The sequence below is a fragment of the Papio anubis genome, chromosome 10 (assembly GCF_008728515.1).
Source record: "Papio anubis isolate 15944 chromosome 10, Panubis1.0, whole genome shotgun sequence".
Taxonomy (NCBI): domain Eukaryota; kingdom Metazoa; phylum Chordata; class Mammalia; order Primates; family Cercopithecidae; genus Papio; species Papio anubis.
In genome coordinates, this window is record NC_044985.1 from 108,346,019 (window position 1) to 108,362,375 (window position 16,357).

A 16,357-nucleotide genomic window follows, 5' to 3' on the forward strand; every position below is an offset into this window, starting at 1 on the left:
AAGACTTCACTTAGAGCTAGAAAACTTCAAACATTTCAGAGCATCATTTGTACTGACTTACTGAATTTATCAATTACTATGGTTTAGCTTAGAGGACTAGTTTCTCATTTAATCAATCATTCACTAACCACCCACACTACGCTAAATGCTGTGTGGGTACAAAAGGGTGTCTAGTATAAGATTTGGACAGGGACCACAAACTAGTTCAGGAGTGGGGAAAAAAAGGGGGGGAAGGGGAGAAGGAGGAGAAAGGGAGGAAAAGAAGGAAAAAAGAAAAACTAGATGTGTTTTTAGATGAACATTTAACGTACATATTATAGAACATGCAAACCAAATGAGTATTTACTCCTTCAATAAAGTTACGAGAGGTTACACACTTATTCCAAGGATTATGTGTGAATCATATAGTAACTTCTGTTTTTGAAGCCACCCCTCAAGAGCCAACAGGATTCTTTAAGTGTCCCAGTGGTACTAAACCCATATCCTTTGAGAATGCTTTCTTAGCACAATTCACAAACTGGCTCTGCAGGCTTTTCAAAACTTAAGTTCTAGAAGTTGTACAATAATATGACAGGACCGCTCAAATAAGTGTATGGCATTCAATGTAACTGCTTGCAAAAATAACATCCAATTTTTAATATTGGCCTAATCATGGCTAAATATTGGTATAACAATAGTTAACTATGTGCTAAGTTCTGTTTTAAAGCTTTATTTATCACACAACAAACCTGTAAGGTGGGTCTTATTAGCAGTCTCGTTTTACATAGAGGAAAACTGAAACTACAAGAAGTTAAGTTAACTTGTTAAAAGTTATGCAGCTAGAGGCCGGCGCGGTGGCTCACGCCTGTAATCCCAGCACAGTGGGAGGCAGAGGCAGACAGATCACGAGCTCAGGAGATCAAGACCATCCTGGCTAACACGGTGAAACCCCGTCACTACTAAAAATACAAATAATTAGCCAGGCGTGGTGGCAGGTACCTGTAGTCCCAGTTACTCGGGAGGCTGAGGCAGGAGAATGGCATGAAACTGGGAGGCGGAGGTTGCAGTGAGCTGAGATCACGCCACTGCACTCCAGCCTGGGTGACAGAGCGAGACTGTCTCAAAAAAAAAAAAAAAAAGGTGATGCAGCTAGAAAGACGTGGAGCTGGTATTCAAGCCCACACTCTTAACTACTATGCTTTCAGTCTCTTTACTTTTTAGTCACATCCCTATATTCATATGTTGAATTCTCCAGTGCAAAAGTACATGAAAATTCTCTATTCACAGTTTTGTTCTCCTAAGTAGTCAAAGAAATGCAAATTAAAGCATTAAAGTACTATTTTTTCACCTATAAAATTAAACATACATTATGTTGGGTAAGACACTGCTACACAGAAGTTAAACTGATACAACCTTGGGAAATACAATTAATTCTTAAGAGTGCTCACTTCAGAGCCAGATTGCTTGGGTCAGAATCCTAGTTCTGCCACTTGGAAGAATATCTTAAGCAAATTATTTAGCCTTGCAAAGCCTCATCTGTAGAACAGACAATAGTAGTATTCTATAGAGTTGCTCAAATGAGTAAGTTTAGACATGCAGAGTACATGATAAACATTTAGAAAGTGTTAGCTATTATTATTACCTTTATGGAGGTCAATTAGGTAATATATTTCAGTTATGTTCAGCTCAATAATTCCATAATCAGAGACGGGCTCAAATATTTATGTGTCTAAATAGTCACAGTTGCAATCTTCTTTAATAGAAAAAATATGGACTCCCTGGAATCAACCAAATATTTGGCAATAGGGAAACAGTTAAGCAAACTGAAGTAAAGTATGATAGTCATGAAAACCTATGTTTTCAAAAATTACAGCAAATTTTTAACAGCAGCATATACAATGATTATTTTAATTTTACTGTGTGTTCAGCCAAGAGTATGAAATTAAAATTCCAAAAACACATGAAAATGTTAATGTTGTTTCCAAGTGCTAGGATTACAGGTGATTTTTTTTTATTTCCCTATTTATACATTTAGATAATTATCAATTTTTCTACCAGGAATATACGTCATTGTTATAATTAGAAAAGTTACTAAAATAAATTCATTGCTTTAACAGACTATGGTTGAATAGTTTTCACAAAACACTGATAGACTAATAACTAACTGTAATCCATGTGTTAACTCAGTGATTTGTTCTTACTAGTAATACCTTTACATTTTGTTGACCTTACAATGGGCCAGCAAGAACTACTTTTTAAAAAAGTTGCATTATTTAAAACTACAAATTGTCCAGTAACTTTTATATAAACCTAACAAAACTACTTAAGAGCATCCATGTACTCTGGAATGAAAATAACAAAAAATTACCGCTGAAGTCTCCCAATGTACAATATAACGAAAAGGCATACCACTTTTTCTAGCCTTAATCATATAATCTTCCCGAACTGGACAAATGCTTTCATCCCTTAACTTCATTTAATGAATGATGTACAAACAAATGAAGCAGTCTCTAATTTGTCTGAATCAAGTTTGTGACTTACGTATTACTTAAAAAGCCAAATTTTTACATTATATTTCATATTACTTAAATAGTTTCTAATTCACTATTGGAACTAATAATTTTCCAGGTTCCTCTGAATTGCTATCTAGAAAAACAAGGCAAAATAAATACTTTGTTAGTAACAACTGTATGCTTTTATTTTTCTAACTTCTAAAGTCAGAGGGGTACTAACAGCTATGACAATACTGGCTGTCCCAAAACTATAAACAGTATCAGTTTGAGTGTAACACTTTAATGAATCTGTTTCACCTTGTTTCATAACATGAAAAATGAAAAACAAATTTATAATTAATTCTCTGCTCTGTGTGATCTGCAAGACTACCATCCAGCTTTCCTCTATGTACCAGTCCAGGTAGTACTATGCAACAACTACCTTCCCTAAGAAAGAGAAACCTACTATGAAGATAGAGGCTGTTCCCTCAAATCTAGCAAACATTTCTGTAGCTCGAAGAAAAAAAAACAAAAAAAGATTAACTGTACCCATCTGCCCTTAGACTCTTTCCCGTTAAGTATATCACAAATGAACATAAAACTGTTTCACTAATGTGAGTCTCTGTATGTTCCAGCCAACAATCACTTCCAAACAGTTGCTGTCCATGCTACACAGGTGGAGTTCATCTAGCATTAGGGAGTGGGCATTTCATCATAACACTCTTTCTCATGGTGAGTTAGCAAGCTTTTTATAAACTAACTGAAGCTACTTCCAGGACCCCAAGGTAGAGATCTTAAGAGCCTGATTACATTCTGGAGACACTCACCTTCATAACAGGTTTCCCAAACTCTGAAGGCTAGGCCAAGAAAGGCTTCATTACTGTTTGACAGAGGACAGGGCAGCATTTTCATTCAAATGTAACCCCTCCCATTCTAATCAAGCTCCTCAAACCCATATGGACAAAACCCCATACAGTAAAAATGGTAAGAAATCACTTTTCAAAGATAAAGATAATAAAAGATTTACCTGACAGCAACTAATCCTACATGGTGGAACAAAGCTCAGGAGTAAGAAAGAGACTCCCTGGGGCAGATTATTTGATCCAGACCCACATTATTTCCAGGAGTTTCACAATTACTGCCTCCTTTCTTTAAAAAGTTATATGGTCCTTGTTGTTTCTTCGCATGCAAATAAAAGTTTAAACATTATCAAAAAGATGTGAAATAATATACTTTGTGCAATGCACGAAAGCTTATAAACTGGAATAAACTTTTGCTTTGTCAACAGCTTACAAAAACAGAAACTTCCTTATTGTCTTCCATCTTAAAAAGAATTTCTAGGAAAAGGTCTACTTAAAAATGCAAATTGTGCATTAAACTGTGTATTATAACTTCTACAGACAATGATACTTAAAATATGCACTAAGGCTGCATGCGGTGGCCCACACCTATAATCCCAGCACTTTGGGAAAGAGAGGTGGGCGGATCACCTGAGATCAGGAGTTCAAGACCAGCCTGGCCAACATGGCGAAACCTCATCACTACTTAAAATATAAAAATTAGCCAGATGTGGTGGCACAAACCTGTAGTCCCAGCTACTCGGGAGGCTGAGACACAAGAATCGGTTGAACCCAGGAGGTGGAGGCTGCAGTGAGCCAAGATCATGCCACTGCACTCTAGCCTGGACGACAGAGCAAGACTCTGTCTCAAAAAAGAAAAAAAAAATGCACTCAAAACACTAAAAAGAATCTGACATTATTGATGGAAATTTATCTGGAGTAGCATCTATAAAATATCCAGTAAGTTCAATTACCACTCTATTTTGCAATGAAAACAAAACAATCTCAAAACATAATTCTATACTTTTCTACGAGTTAATTTTGTAAAACAACCTGAGAAGAGTGCTTGAGACTTTTTATTTTTATTTTTTTTAAGACAGAGTCTTGCTCTGTGGCCCACGCTGGGGAATGAAATAAATGGGGGGGTGGATTTTGATCAAAGGGTACAAGTTGTAAGATGAATAAATTGTGGACATCAAATGTGCAGCACGGTAAGAATAGTTAATAACACTGTATTATATACTTTAAATTTGCTAAGGAAGTAGATCTTAATTGTTCTCATCACGCAGACAAAAAAACCAGAACTATTGGCCAGGCGCAGTAGCTCACACCTGTAATCCCAGTACTTTGAGAGGCCAAGGCGGGAGGATCAGGAGGTCAGGAGTTCAAGACCAGCCTGATCAAAATGGTGAAACTCTGTCTCTACTAAAAATACAAAAACTAGCCAGGCGTGGTGGTGCATGCTTGTAATCCCAGCTACTCGGGAGGCTGAGGCAGAAGAATCGCTTGAACCCAGGAGGCAGAGGTTGCAGTGAGCCGAAATCGTGCCACTGCACTTCAGCCTGGCCTACAGAGCGAGTCTCCACTTCAAAAAAAAAATAAAAATAAAAAGAGGTGATTTTGTGTTAAGCTTGATGGTAGTAAGCATGTCAGAATGTATACATTATCAACACATCATGTTGTCCACCTTAAACACAATTTTTCTTTTTTTTTTTTTATGAGACAGAGTAATCTTACTCTGTTGTCCAGGCTGGAGTACAATGGCATGATCTTGGCTCACTGCAAGCTCTGCCTCCCAGGTTCAAATGATTCTCGTGCCTTTGCTCCCGAGTAGCTGGAATTATAGGTGTGTGATCACCACACCTGGTAAATTTTTGTATTTTTAGTAGAGACAGGGGTTTGCATGTTGGCAAGGCTGGTCTCCAACTCTTAACCTCAGGTGATCTACCCGGCTTGCCTCTCCCAAAGTGCTAGGATTACAGGTGTGAAGGTGTGAACCACCTTCTCCAGCCGAGTGCTTAGGACTTTTGGTGAAACTATAGTTTCCCTTAAATTATAGTAACTATATATCCAAACAACAGATGTAAAATACAGTTATTTTAAAATACGTACATATGTGGATCCATAAACAATTAAGGATGTACATATGTATAACCATAAACAATTTTTTTTTGAGACAGTTTTGCTTTTGTTGCCCAGGCTGGAGCGCAATGGCGCGATCTCAGCTCACTGCAACCTCGGCCTCACAGGTTCAAGCGATTTTCCAGCCTCAGCCTCCCAAGTAGCTGGGATTACTAGGCATCCACCACCACACCCCGTGATTTTTTTGTATTTTAAGTAGAGATGGGATTTCATCATGTCAGCCAGGCTGGTCTCAAGCTCCTGACCTCAGGTGATCCACCTGTCTCCGCCTCCCAAAGTGCTGGGATCACAGGCGTGAGCCACTGCACCCAGCCATATTTTTTCCTTATGGCATACTATGCATTAACTACTTTTGACCAGCAACTCATGCAGTCTGTAGTTATGCACAAGACTGCTAATCTGGAAGACAGGAATTCTGAAGGTCCATAAGCACACGGTTAACAAGATAAAACTATGAAATATCCTACCACTGAGACATATATATATTTGTAACAAAGGGTCATAAACTATAATAGTTCTTTTCAATGGGAACTACTTATGAATGTTATTAATACTTATTAAACAGTAATGAAAAATTCTTTTAGAAATCAGCAGCTATTAACTACTGAGTATCAAAACTAGTCACTTACTTCTGTAAGGTTTTCAGAAAAACCTGCAAAAGTCATAGACAGAATGGGTCCAAATTAGCTCATAATCATAACGAAGCTAAAAAAAAATTAAGTTCCAGTATTATGTGGTAACGTATCACACAACGTTATTATACTAGTCAGCTAAAGGAATAATGAAATTCTCTCCCACCTCTTCTTCCCAACAATATTAGCTCCAGAAGGCAGGGATCTCGGTCTTTCTAGCTATCCTGACAGACGCCCAGAACAGTGCCTGGCACATAATATTCAATATTTACTGAACAAATTAAATGATGGCAAAACAGGCAAGAGCAGGGAAACCTGAAGTGGTCAGAGTTTGATTACACATAGATGAACGTACAGCTGGTCAATCAGAACGCCATTCACTTGAGTGAGTTGATGTCAAATTTGAGTTCCTCCACATTTTAGCAAAAAATCTTATTCAGAACGTAAGACTTCAAGAATTGAGTAGCGTAAGGCCGCAAACACTCCTAGAAAATCTGTTGTATAGGCCGGGCGCGGTGGCTCACGCCTGTAATCCCAGCACTTTGGGAGGCCGAGGTGGGTGGATCACCTGAGGTCGGGAGTTCGAGACCAGCCTGACCAATAGGGAGAAACCTCGTCTCTACTAAAAATACGAAATTAGCCAGGTGTAGTGGCGCATGCCTGTAATCCCAGCTACTCAGAGGCTGAGGCAGGAGAACCGCTTTAACCCAGGAGGCGGAGGTTGCTGGGAGCTGAGATCGCGCCATTGCACTCCAGCCTGGGCAACAAGAGCGAAACTGTCTCAAAAAAAAAAAAAAAAGAAAAGAAAAGAAAAAGAAAATCTGTCGTATAAAACTATTAACTTCATAAAATTCTAAGTAATTCTAAACTCTAAAGTGATCAGAATTTAGCAGGAAAATTAATATTAATCACAAATTCATAACCCAGCTCTGTGCCCAATCATAAGGGAAAACAGACTAGTAAGCTTCGTTAGTACTCGCTTGTCAACATTTCTCATGTTTACTTAGAAAAAAGTTCGAAACATTCCAAAACTCTTTATTATCAAAACACTTAATTCTCCTAAATACACCGTACCTATTTACACAAAGCAGAGGTTTTCGCACACTGATTTTAGTATTTATGTTCTTGCAATTTCAGAATTCTGCATGAGCTGTATCCTTTTAAATTTTAGGAATTCAGAGAGGTCCTCATGTTCTCTGAGACTAAATTACTTGACTCAACTGGGGCAATCATATTAATATAAGTCTTTTCTCAGGCAACTGCACTTCAGGAAAAGCACTCTTTAAAAAGTGACAACAAACCTCCCTCTTTCGCCTGCACATCATACGAACTATTTATGAATCTAAGAAGGGAAGACCAAGATCTTTCTCTAATTTTGTTTTTTAAAATCTTCTGTCCGATTGCTAGTTCGTCTGTCTTGACGTACGCCTTTTATTGTAGCGACATAGGCAAGTATGTCCAGTTTGTTAACAACAATACATTTTAATTGCTTGCCATAGGGTGGACGAACCAGATATGACACCCAAAGTTATACCCTATATGCTAAACACCACAAGGCTACGACACAACGTAATGCCAAAAAAGAAAAGGTTTCTGAACAGAACACGTTTGCTGTCACTGAAAGTGATGAAAGAAAGCAACTCTGCAAGGCGACTACACTCATTCTTCGGGCTCCCAAGGCTGAGAAATGGAGAACCAATTGTCCGGTTTGCTCTCTGTTGCTTCCTCCCACCCGGCCTTCCTCCGAGTGGCGAGGCAATCCTGCACAACAGTTTGTAAAGTGCTTAGGAGGCTTGTAGGATGAAAGACGCTATAAATACACCCAATGTTACTAGTTTATGACCACTGAGCATTCCGTGGAACCACTGTCACTGCTTCGGGGGCAGGTTGATGGCACAGCCCTGCCTGGGGAGGGGGGCAGAGTGAGAGGGCAGCCCCTTCATCACCTTACAAGCTAGACTGGGTAATTTTTGAAAGTGTAACGAAACCCCACGTGAAAAGTTCCACACACGCCCCACACAGGGAAGACTTCGCCGCTGCTAACAGCGCCGGAGCCTGGGCCTACAACCACGGCAACGTGGGGAGGCGTGGGGCGGCCGAGGGGCCCCGGCCGCAGCCGACGCCCGTGGAGCGGCTGAAGAAGCAACTCCCGGACGGGGGCGCGGCGCCAGGCCCGGACTCCCGGCGCGGGGAACGGCCCGGGAGGGCGGCCGCGCCGGGGCCCCGCGCCGCCAGGTTGCCGGGAAGGCTCGCGCCCCGCGGCCGGCGAGCGTGGGGGAGGGGAGGCCGGGCCTGCGGCCTGTTGGGGGACTTCAGCCCGGGCCTCGCGTGCGGCTCTCGGCCCGGCCCCCGGCCCCGGGGTCCCGGACGCCGAGGAGAGACTCACCGGAAAGGCCCGGATCCGCATCTTGGTGTCCTTCCGGCTGCCCGTGCCTTTGCTCAGATTCGACATGGTGCTCGTCCCCTCCCCGGCGGCGGCTTCAGGTCGCGCTCCGCGACGCCGGTGTCACATTTAAGGCGGGCAGGCAGGCGAGGGGCGACGCTGGGGGCGGCGCGGCCCCCGGGCAGGGCTGGGGAGCTGGCCGGCCCCTGGGCAGCCGCGGCGGCGGCGGGGGCGGCGGCGGCGGCTCGGGCTCCGGCTGCTCCGACGCGGCTGGGGGGCTGCGCTGGCGCGGTGGCTCCGCAGGGTCCCCCTCACGCCCGGCTCTGCTCCCTTTATCGCGCTCCTCCGCGATGGCGGCGGCGGCGGCGACGGACAAACATCTCACTGCGCAGGCCGAACGTCGTCCTCCTCCTCCTCCTTCTCCTCCTCCGCCTGAGCGAGACGAGATCCGGCCCAGAGGGTGGAGGGGGGAGGAGGGAGGGAGGAGAGCCGGAGAGTGAGAGATGTCGGGGGAGGGAGGTGGGAGGACGGGAGGGGGAGCCCGGCGGCCGCGGCGGGGAAGCTCAGATCTCGCGAGAAGAGAGCGAGCGCGCTGCCCCTGGTGGGGCGGGGCGAAGCCCGGGAGCGGGAGGGCGCCACCGGAGGGGAGGAGGGGAACAGGGAATTGAGGGAAGTGGGAGGGACCGGCGGGGCGGGGAAGCGGAAAGGGGGCGTGGCTGAGGGCGGGAGGATTAAGCTGCCTTTTTGAAAGAGGAGCGCCAGGTCCCGGATTCTGGGCGGAGGTGGTTGCTGATTGGTGGAACTCGAGGCGGCGGTTGGGAGGGTCCTGGTCACGTGGGGAGAGTGGGCGGGGGAAGTTCGGAGAGCGGGAGCTGGATTGTAGTGGGCTGGGCCCCACTGAGCTGGGATGGCAGGAGGATAGTCTTGGGGAGGAGCGTAGGGTGCTGGATGGATAACTACGTCCCGAACTGGTTCCTATGTTTTTCTAGGGCATGTGGGCTAGGGATGGGTACTTGAGCAGAAGCCAGCAACTTGAATGAAGAGTCTGTGCAGGAGTTACCTGCAGTGTCGGAAATGACTGTCCTGTATGCTCAACAAGGTATTCGGACTGAGGGTGTACACCACAGCTCTCAGGACTGGAGGGTGGAAATTTAATCTACAGAGTTACCTTAAACTGCATAAACCTCAGGACCTCTTGATTCACTGTTATTTTCTGGTGGACCCAGGGCTTATTCATGTTAAAACCTGTTTTTCATTACTATCAGAATAAACTGACAGCTCCATTAATGAAATGCAGCATTTGGTAAATGATGTTAAGTGGAATGATAGATACCTAACTTTAACCTACCAGATAAATCATTTCTAGCATTACCAAGAGTATTGTAGATTTTTAAAGCCAAAATTACCGTCTGATTCAGTTGCTGTATATTTGAAAAGGTTGTGGCTTTTGGTTTTTGGGGAGAGGCGTTTGGTCGCTTTATAGTCAAAATGTCTAATTTGACTCATCGGTTTTGCTGTCCATTTATTATGAATTGTACTTCCTCATTTACCTACTTGCCCAATTGCTGTTATGTTTGGGTTTCTGACTCTGCAAGGGAATATGTGAGTTTCTACTAAAGTTTGTGTTCTTCCTATTTTAAAGAAGCATCTGTTTGGGGGATGGATAGCTACATTTAGAAGCTGGTATTTTAATACTTTTACATAACAAACAATATAAAGTGAAATACACTTATTTGTTGACTATAAGGTTGAATTTGCCCTAAATTAACTTAATCCTGATGTCTAGGCTTTTGAGTGTTGCGCTTAAAGCCCCTTCTTGGTTGAAACACCCCATTGCAAATACCGTATTTTCTTGGTTTTTTCTTGTGGGAGTTTTTTGGAATTGGCTAATTAAAACAGGAGCTTAAGCAACAATGTTGCTTAAGACAATATCTGCAAATACTGAAGCTAAAAATAGGTTATCAAGAATTAAGTTGATTAAGATTGGGAGAGGCTCTGACTTCAGTGTAAGATAATGTCAGTCTTGAAGAGGAGTTTATAATCTCTACGCTAATTGAACCTCCATTTCCATAACATTATAATATAATAACAAACAATGTTTTTCTCTTGGTTGTACTCTCATATGACCCAGTTTCTTTGTAATGTAAGAATATATGTTCAGAGTAGGGATCTCTGAGGAATCAAAAAAAGAAACCAAAAAAATACATTTTAAAAAAGAATATATGTTCTTGGAGCCATTGTTTGAATCTCAATTCTGCCACTTTGCTAGCTGTGTTGTGCATCCTTTGGGGCATGGAGTTGACAATCCTTAGAATTCCTCATCTGTGAAACGGAGACAATAACAATACTTCCTCCTTGGGCTACTGTGAAATTTAAATGGATGAATACGTTTTGAAAAGCCCTGAGAGCTAGGCATGGAGCAGCAACTTACCACCTGTTGGCTGTCATTAACATGGGCATTAAAGCCAAGGTTATACTACTTCCTTTATTCAATAGATAAGTTTCTAAAAAACAACAACAACAAAAGCACTTGTATGCTTTTATAAAATGAGTCATATTTTGAAACTAAGCCAGTCGCCGACATTTGGATCTCTCAGACTAATAAAATATTTTCTGATAAGCAAGGGAGTCAATATAGGTTTGGCAACTTTATATTGGCAAGAGTATTAAAAAGGAACAACTAGCATAGATTATGCCCATCATTTATTAAAAAGTATTTTAACCTCAGAAATGGGGGAAGATTCATTTTTGAATAAAGGACAGTTCCTTGAATTGAACAGCCTCATGATGAACAATATGTCACACTAATTTTTCATATTTAACTGTGAACCTAAGGAGACCTCATGGGCCAGCATTTAGAAACCCACTACATTAAGGTATATTTCAACTTAATTGTAAAGCATATAGTAAGTATAGTAACTCTAATGTATTTATTTTGTGAACCCAGATTTTCATATATTGGTGTTGCTTAACCAAAATTTAGCTGCATCTAAAAGAATCACTGTGAATTATGGCTTCCCTTAGGCTTTTAACCACCAAGGATCAGAAAAATGCTTCAAAATGAATTTGTCATTAAGAAATCTGCTCATTTATTTGTTCAGTTATTCATTTATTCAATAATTATTATTGAATGGCTACTGTATGTCAGGAACTAGGGTGAATGAAACAGATGGGACCTGCCATCACATCCTTTTTCACATCTCACGGTTTGTAAACGACAGACCCACGTTGGATTTGGCCCCAACTTTGTATATACTTCAGTCCAGAAATCAGATATTTTCTTTCCTATGGAAGCAACATCCTCAAAATGTCTATGAAATACTTTCTGAAGCAGCAGTAGACTATTTTTCTGTGCCCAGTCATATTCCCTGACTTGCAAATAGCAAATAAACTTTCAGGATGTTGCTTTTCTGCAAACTGCCACCTGATCTAGCAGAGAAAGCAGCACTGGAATAGGAACTCACTAGATCTTGCATGCCTGGCGATTGATATTCCTACTCATGCTGACAGTGTCCTGACACAGGAAAACAGGAAAACAGTGGCCTCATTTCGATTTATTCTTTCCATTTATGCATATGGAGCACGTGCATTCAGAGAGATCAGGCATTTGGGTGGGCCAGCCCCTTTTCTACATCCCAGTCTGTAAAAGAGCAATATAAGGTGTGAGGAGCTGGTAAAAGGAAGTAATAGCCTCTTCTCGACCATCAGTTTCTAGGTATTCAGGATACCAAGTCACTTTAATCAGGGTTTCAGATCTGCTGATTTTATTGTACAGATATTGGTTATTAAAATAGCTCGAAGCCTACCATTTCCATTTGAAAGACCCGTTCAATGGTTTTGAGTAGACCAAGACTATGTTAAGAGAAAGAAAATGTTTTTCAAGTTGGAAGGCAAAGATGTATAGATATTATCAGCTCCTGGAATGGAAGGGCTAGATCTTCTACTTTCTTGTCTCTACTAGGCAACTAATAAGTATTATAGGCCATTAGATGTGGAGTTGTATATATTTAGGGTAGTAGCATGTACATGTGCATTATAAGATGACATATTGTCGGTGAATACCCCATTGAGAACATAACCACAAATGCTTAAATATGTGAAAATTGTAGGCCTTCTCCATGCAACTTTTCTACTGTGTCCTTAAAATTTTTCTTATATCATTGAGACAAGAAGCATATGAGACACATAAGCATATGAGACAAGTTACATCTTAAACTAAAAAATGTTAAATGTCTGATTATATCATAAAAATCCATCTCAGGTTTTCATCAAATGGTCATACAAAAGAAAATCATCTCCCTGGCAGCTCTGTAAATGTTCTGGTTGGCTTGGACAGTCTGTTTGTTCCACATGTACCCAATAAATTAACATTTTGTAAATAAAAATATCTACACAACCAACCAAACCAATTTAACATAATATAGATTCTCAATTTAAAAATATAGGCATGGCATCTATGTAATCTTATTTCAAAGAAAAATAATTTCTTCTTATTGATACCATTGTAACAGTAAATGTATCAAGAAACCTCTAGGGGACAGTTATGAGTATGTATTGCTTTCATTCATGACAAGTAAAGTATACGTTGAAGTTTGTAACTCATCAGCTCTGTCTTGGTGAAGTAAGTTAATTTTGGAGTTGAGATAAACATTGTGCCAAAAGAGCTATAAAAGTAATGGTCTAAATTTTATGTTAGATTTAGTAATTGTATGAATTATAAATACTACAGTGGACAAATGTAATAGAATAGCATTATCTTTTTTTTTTTGAAATGGAGTCTCGCTCTGTTGCCCAGGCTTGAGTGCAGTGGTGGGACCTCAGCTCACTGCAACCTCTGCCTGCTGGGTTCAAGCAATTCTCCTGCCTCAGCCTCCCGAGTAGCTGGGACTACAGGTGTGTGTCACCATGCCTGGCTAATTTTTTGTATTTTTAGTAGAGATCGGGTTTCACCATGCTGGCCAGGCTGATCTCAAACTCCTGACCTTGTGATCCACCCACCTCGGCCTCCCAAAGTGCTGGGATTACAGATGTGAACCACCGTGCCTGGCAGTGGCATTATCTTTAAACCTCTTTAATAAGCTATTTGTCTTCAGTTCCTAAAAAAACTATATTCTTAACTCTTATATCTAGAGCTGGTAGAAATCAGAATCTGAGAGAAGGAGCCCTCATAAAGAAAAGAACCTTTAAGAGACTAAAAGATATAAAAATTGTTGGGGCCAGGCCAGGCATGGTGGCTCATGCCTGTAATCCCAGTACTTTGGGAGGCTGAGGTGGGAGGATCACCTGAGGTCAGGAGTTCAAGACCAGCCTGGCCAATGTGGTGAAACCCCGTCTCTACTAAAAATACAAAAAAAAAAAATTAGCCAGGTGTGGTGGCGGGCACCTGTAATCCCAGCTACTTTGGAGGCTGAGGCGGGAGAATTACTTGAAACGTGGGAGGTAGAGGTTGCAGTGAGCCAAGATCGTGCCACTGCACTCCAACCTGGACCCTAAGAGCAAAACCCCGTCTCAAAAAAAAAAAAAAAATTGTTGGGACCTATTTCTAGCCTGAAATAGATGACATGAATTCCTAGAGTAAATTGATTTTTAAGTTATTGGTCTCTGAGTCCTCTCATTTTTTCATGGCTGGATATTGGGCAAAAGAATCCCTTTAATGGGCAATTCTGCAATGGTGTGACAAGTGGACACCTTATTAGGATAAAACCAGCAACTTGACATCAAACCTAGTTAAAAACCTTTTAAAGAATTTTCATTTTTGAGACATTGGTTGAAAATGGTATGGAACTTCTCTGTTACTGAAATTCTCATTGAGAAGTGGCTATCTCTACATGAATCTTTGGGTTTTTTTGAGGAAAAAAACTACTTTAGATGCTTGTTGTAAAGGCGGTTTCATATTCTTCTGTTAAGTAGTATAGTGATGTTTGTCCTTTCTTGGGGAGGGGAGGAGGTATTTTCTATTAGTACCCTGGTCTCTTGTTTTAAAGGAATCACCCACTGGGTGTGGTCTTGGTGGATAGTGGCTTCCACTTCCTACCACGGTAGTCAGAGGGGCCTGATCTTTCCTGTCCTCTGCCCAGTTTGGCCTGGGAGTGGAGGTATAGGGAGACACAGGCAATCAGACTCTCTCCTAGAAGCTCTGACTGTTGAGTAGGTAACTGAAGGACACAGGATGGTTGGTGGGCACTCAAGCAGTGGCAGTGGGTGACCTGGGCTCTTGCCACAGAATCACTTTAGTTGCAATTCCTGCTCCTCGACTTTCCAGCTGTCCTCTGGTTCCTGCTTCATCTCCAACCCTGGTCCTCCTACCTCCCCTAGTTTCTGTGACTCCAAACATGCCTTCCCCAAATTCCATTTTTGCTTAAAATAGTGAAAGTTTGTTTCCCCCATGTGTCACTCAACGTCCTGGCAGGAAACAGATGGCTCACTCCAACAGGGAAATTGGGAAGTTTAACTACGGGACTTTCATAGAGTATGGGTAGAGATAGAGCGTGATCAAGGGATGATGAAGCATCTTAGGACTAGCAACAGCGGGGGACCTTGCACCGCTTCCAGACTTGAAGGGCAAAAGGGGAGAAGTGGCCCACCAGAGATTCTTGCTGTTACTGTGGGAGAGAGCTGCCTGACAAACTGAGGCGTTAGCGGGGAACCAAAGCTACTGATGCTTTCTGGCACAGTGAGAAGGCTGCCCACAGACAAAATACCCGCCTCACTTTCCTCCTTCTGTGGGATTTCTGACTGGTGCCTCCCGTTGTATGAACCTAACTGGAAGCCAGAGCTCAAGGGAGCCATTGATGGAATCCATAAAAGTCACAAGGGTACAACTGTCCAGGGTGGAGAAAGGCGGACATTAGATCTGGAGAGGCTAACAAGGGATGTTCGTGTGGAGAGCTTGTAAACAAACCCTTAGAGTGGTAACAGTAAAAAACGTACATTAATATAAATTATGGTAAAGCCCCTCATAGAGTTATAGAGTCTGTACACTGTAGGGAGGTGTCTAGCTAAGGAGGCAAATGGAGACTAGGCCTGTGTTTCCAAGGCCTGTGCCCTGCAAGGGCCGTTATCACCTGGAGGACGTAGCACCTGTTTGCTTGGTCAGAGACGCCACCTCCACTCGAAGCTTTGAAGCTGTGGAGCTGCATTTGCTCTGGAGGTGGGCAGGGCCTTTTGTTTTTTTCTGATTTGCACAAAGCCACCACGTAGATTAGCAGTGGCTCTGTGCATTGCCATGTTAACTCATACTTTAAAGTGTGAAACTAAATAGAGCACCATGGTTAAAAGTGCCAGTCCTGGAGTCAGACTATCTGGGTTCTAATCCAAATTCTGCAGTGTGTGAAGTGAGCCCCATTTATTCTCGTTAGTAAAATTAGGCTGATAATAGTACCAACCTCATAAGACTAGTTTGAGAATTAAATCAAATAATGTAGATAAAGTATTTAACACAACACCCCACACATACTTTGAACTCAAAGAATATTAGAAGTTATTTTATGATTAATTTCTAATCTCGTCTTTGTTTTTTCAATCTAGGTTTGGTAAGTGATACATGCATGTTTACTAGTTTCTGCCTTTTTTTTTTTTTTTTTTTTTTTTTTTGTGGAGAGAGTCTTGCCCTGTCTCCCAAGCTGGAGTGCAGTGGTGCGATCTCAGCTCACTGTAACCTCCACCTTCTGGATCCAAGCATTTCTTATGCCTCAGCCTCCTGAATAGTTGGGACTACAGGCGTGGGCCACTATGCCCAGCAAATTTTTTGTATTTTTAGGAAAGAAGGGTTTTTTTTTTTGAGACGGAATCTCGCTCTGTCGCCCAGGCTGCAGTGCAGTGGCACGATCTCAGCTCACCGCAAGCTCCGCCTCCTGGGTTCAGGCCATTCTCCTGCCTCAGCCTCCTGAG

General features: G+C 42.1%; 1 protein-coding gene and 1 long non-coding RNA gene across 3 annotated transcripts in view; both read right to left on the bottom strand.

Annotated features, from left to right (window-relative positions):
* The window catches only part of CUL3 (cullin 3), a 116,617-nt gene extending 107,556 nt beyond the window's left edge, over nt 1-9,061 (bottom strand). Inside the window, exon 1 of one of the 2 annotated variants that reach the window (XM_021924417.2) lies at nt 8,471-9,061. In XM_021924417.2, coding sequence (XP_021780109.1) covers nt 8,471-8,536 — 66 coding nt within the window. In that variant the 5' untranslated portion in view covers nt 8,537-9,061. The remainder of the gene's footprint in view (nt 1-8,470) is intronic. The other variant, XM_021924420.2, reaches the window with a different exon arrangement.
* Nucleotides 1,031-6,684, bottom strand: LOC108581431. The gene is made up of 2 exons (XR_001893641.3): nt 6,082-6,684; nt 1,031-3,650 (listed from the first exon to the last, which is right to left on the bottom strand). It is a non-coding gene; the product is annotated as an uncharacterized LOC108581431 (long non-coding RNA).
* Nucleotides 9,062-16,357: the final 7,296 nt, after the last annotated feature.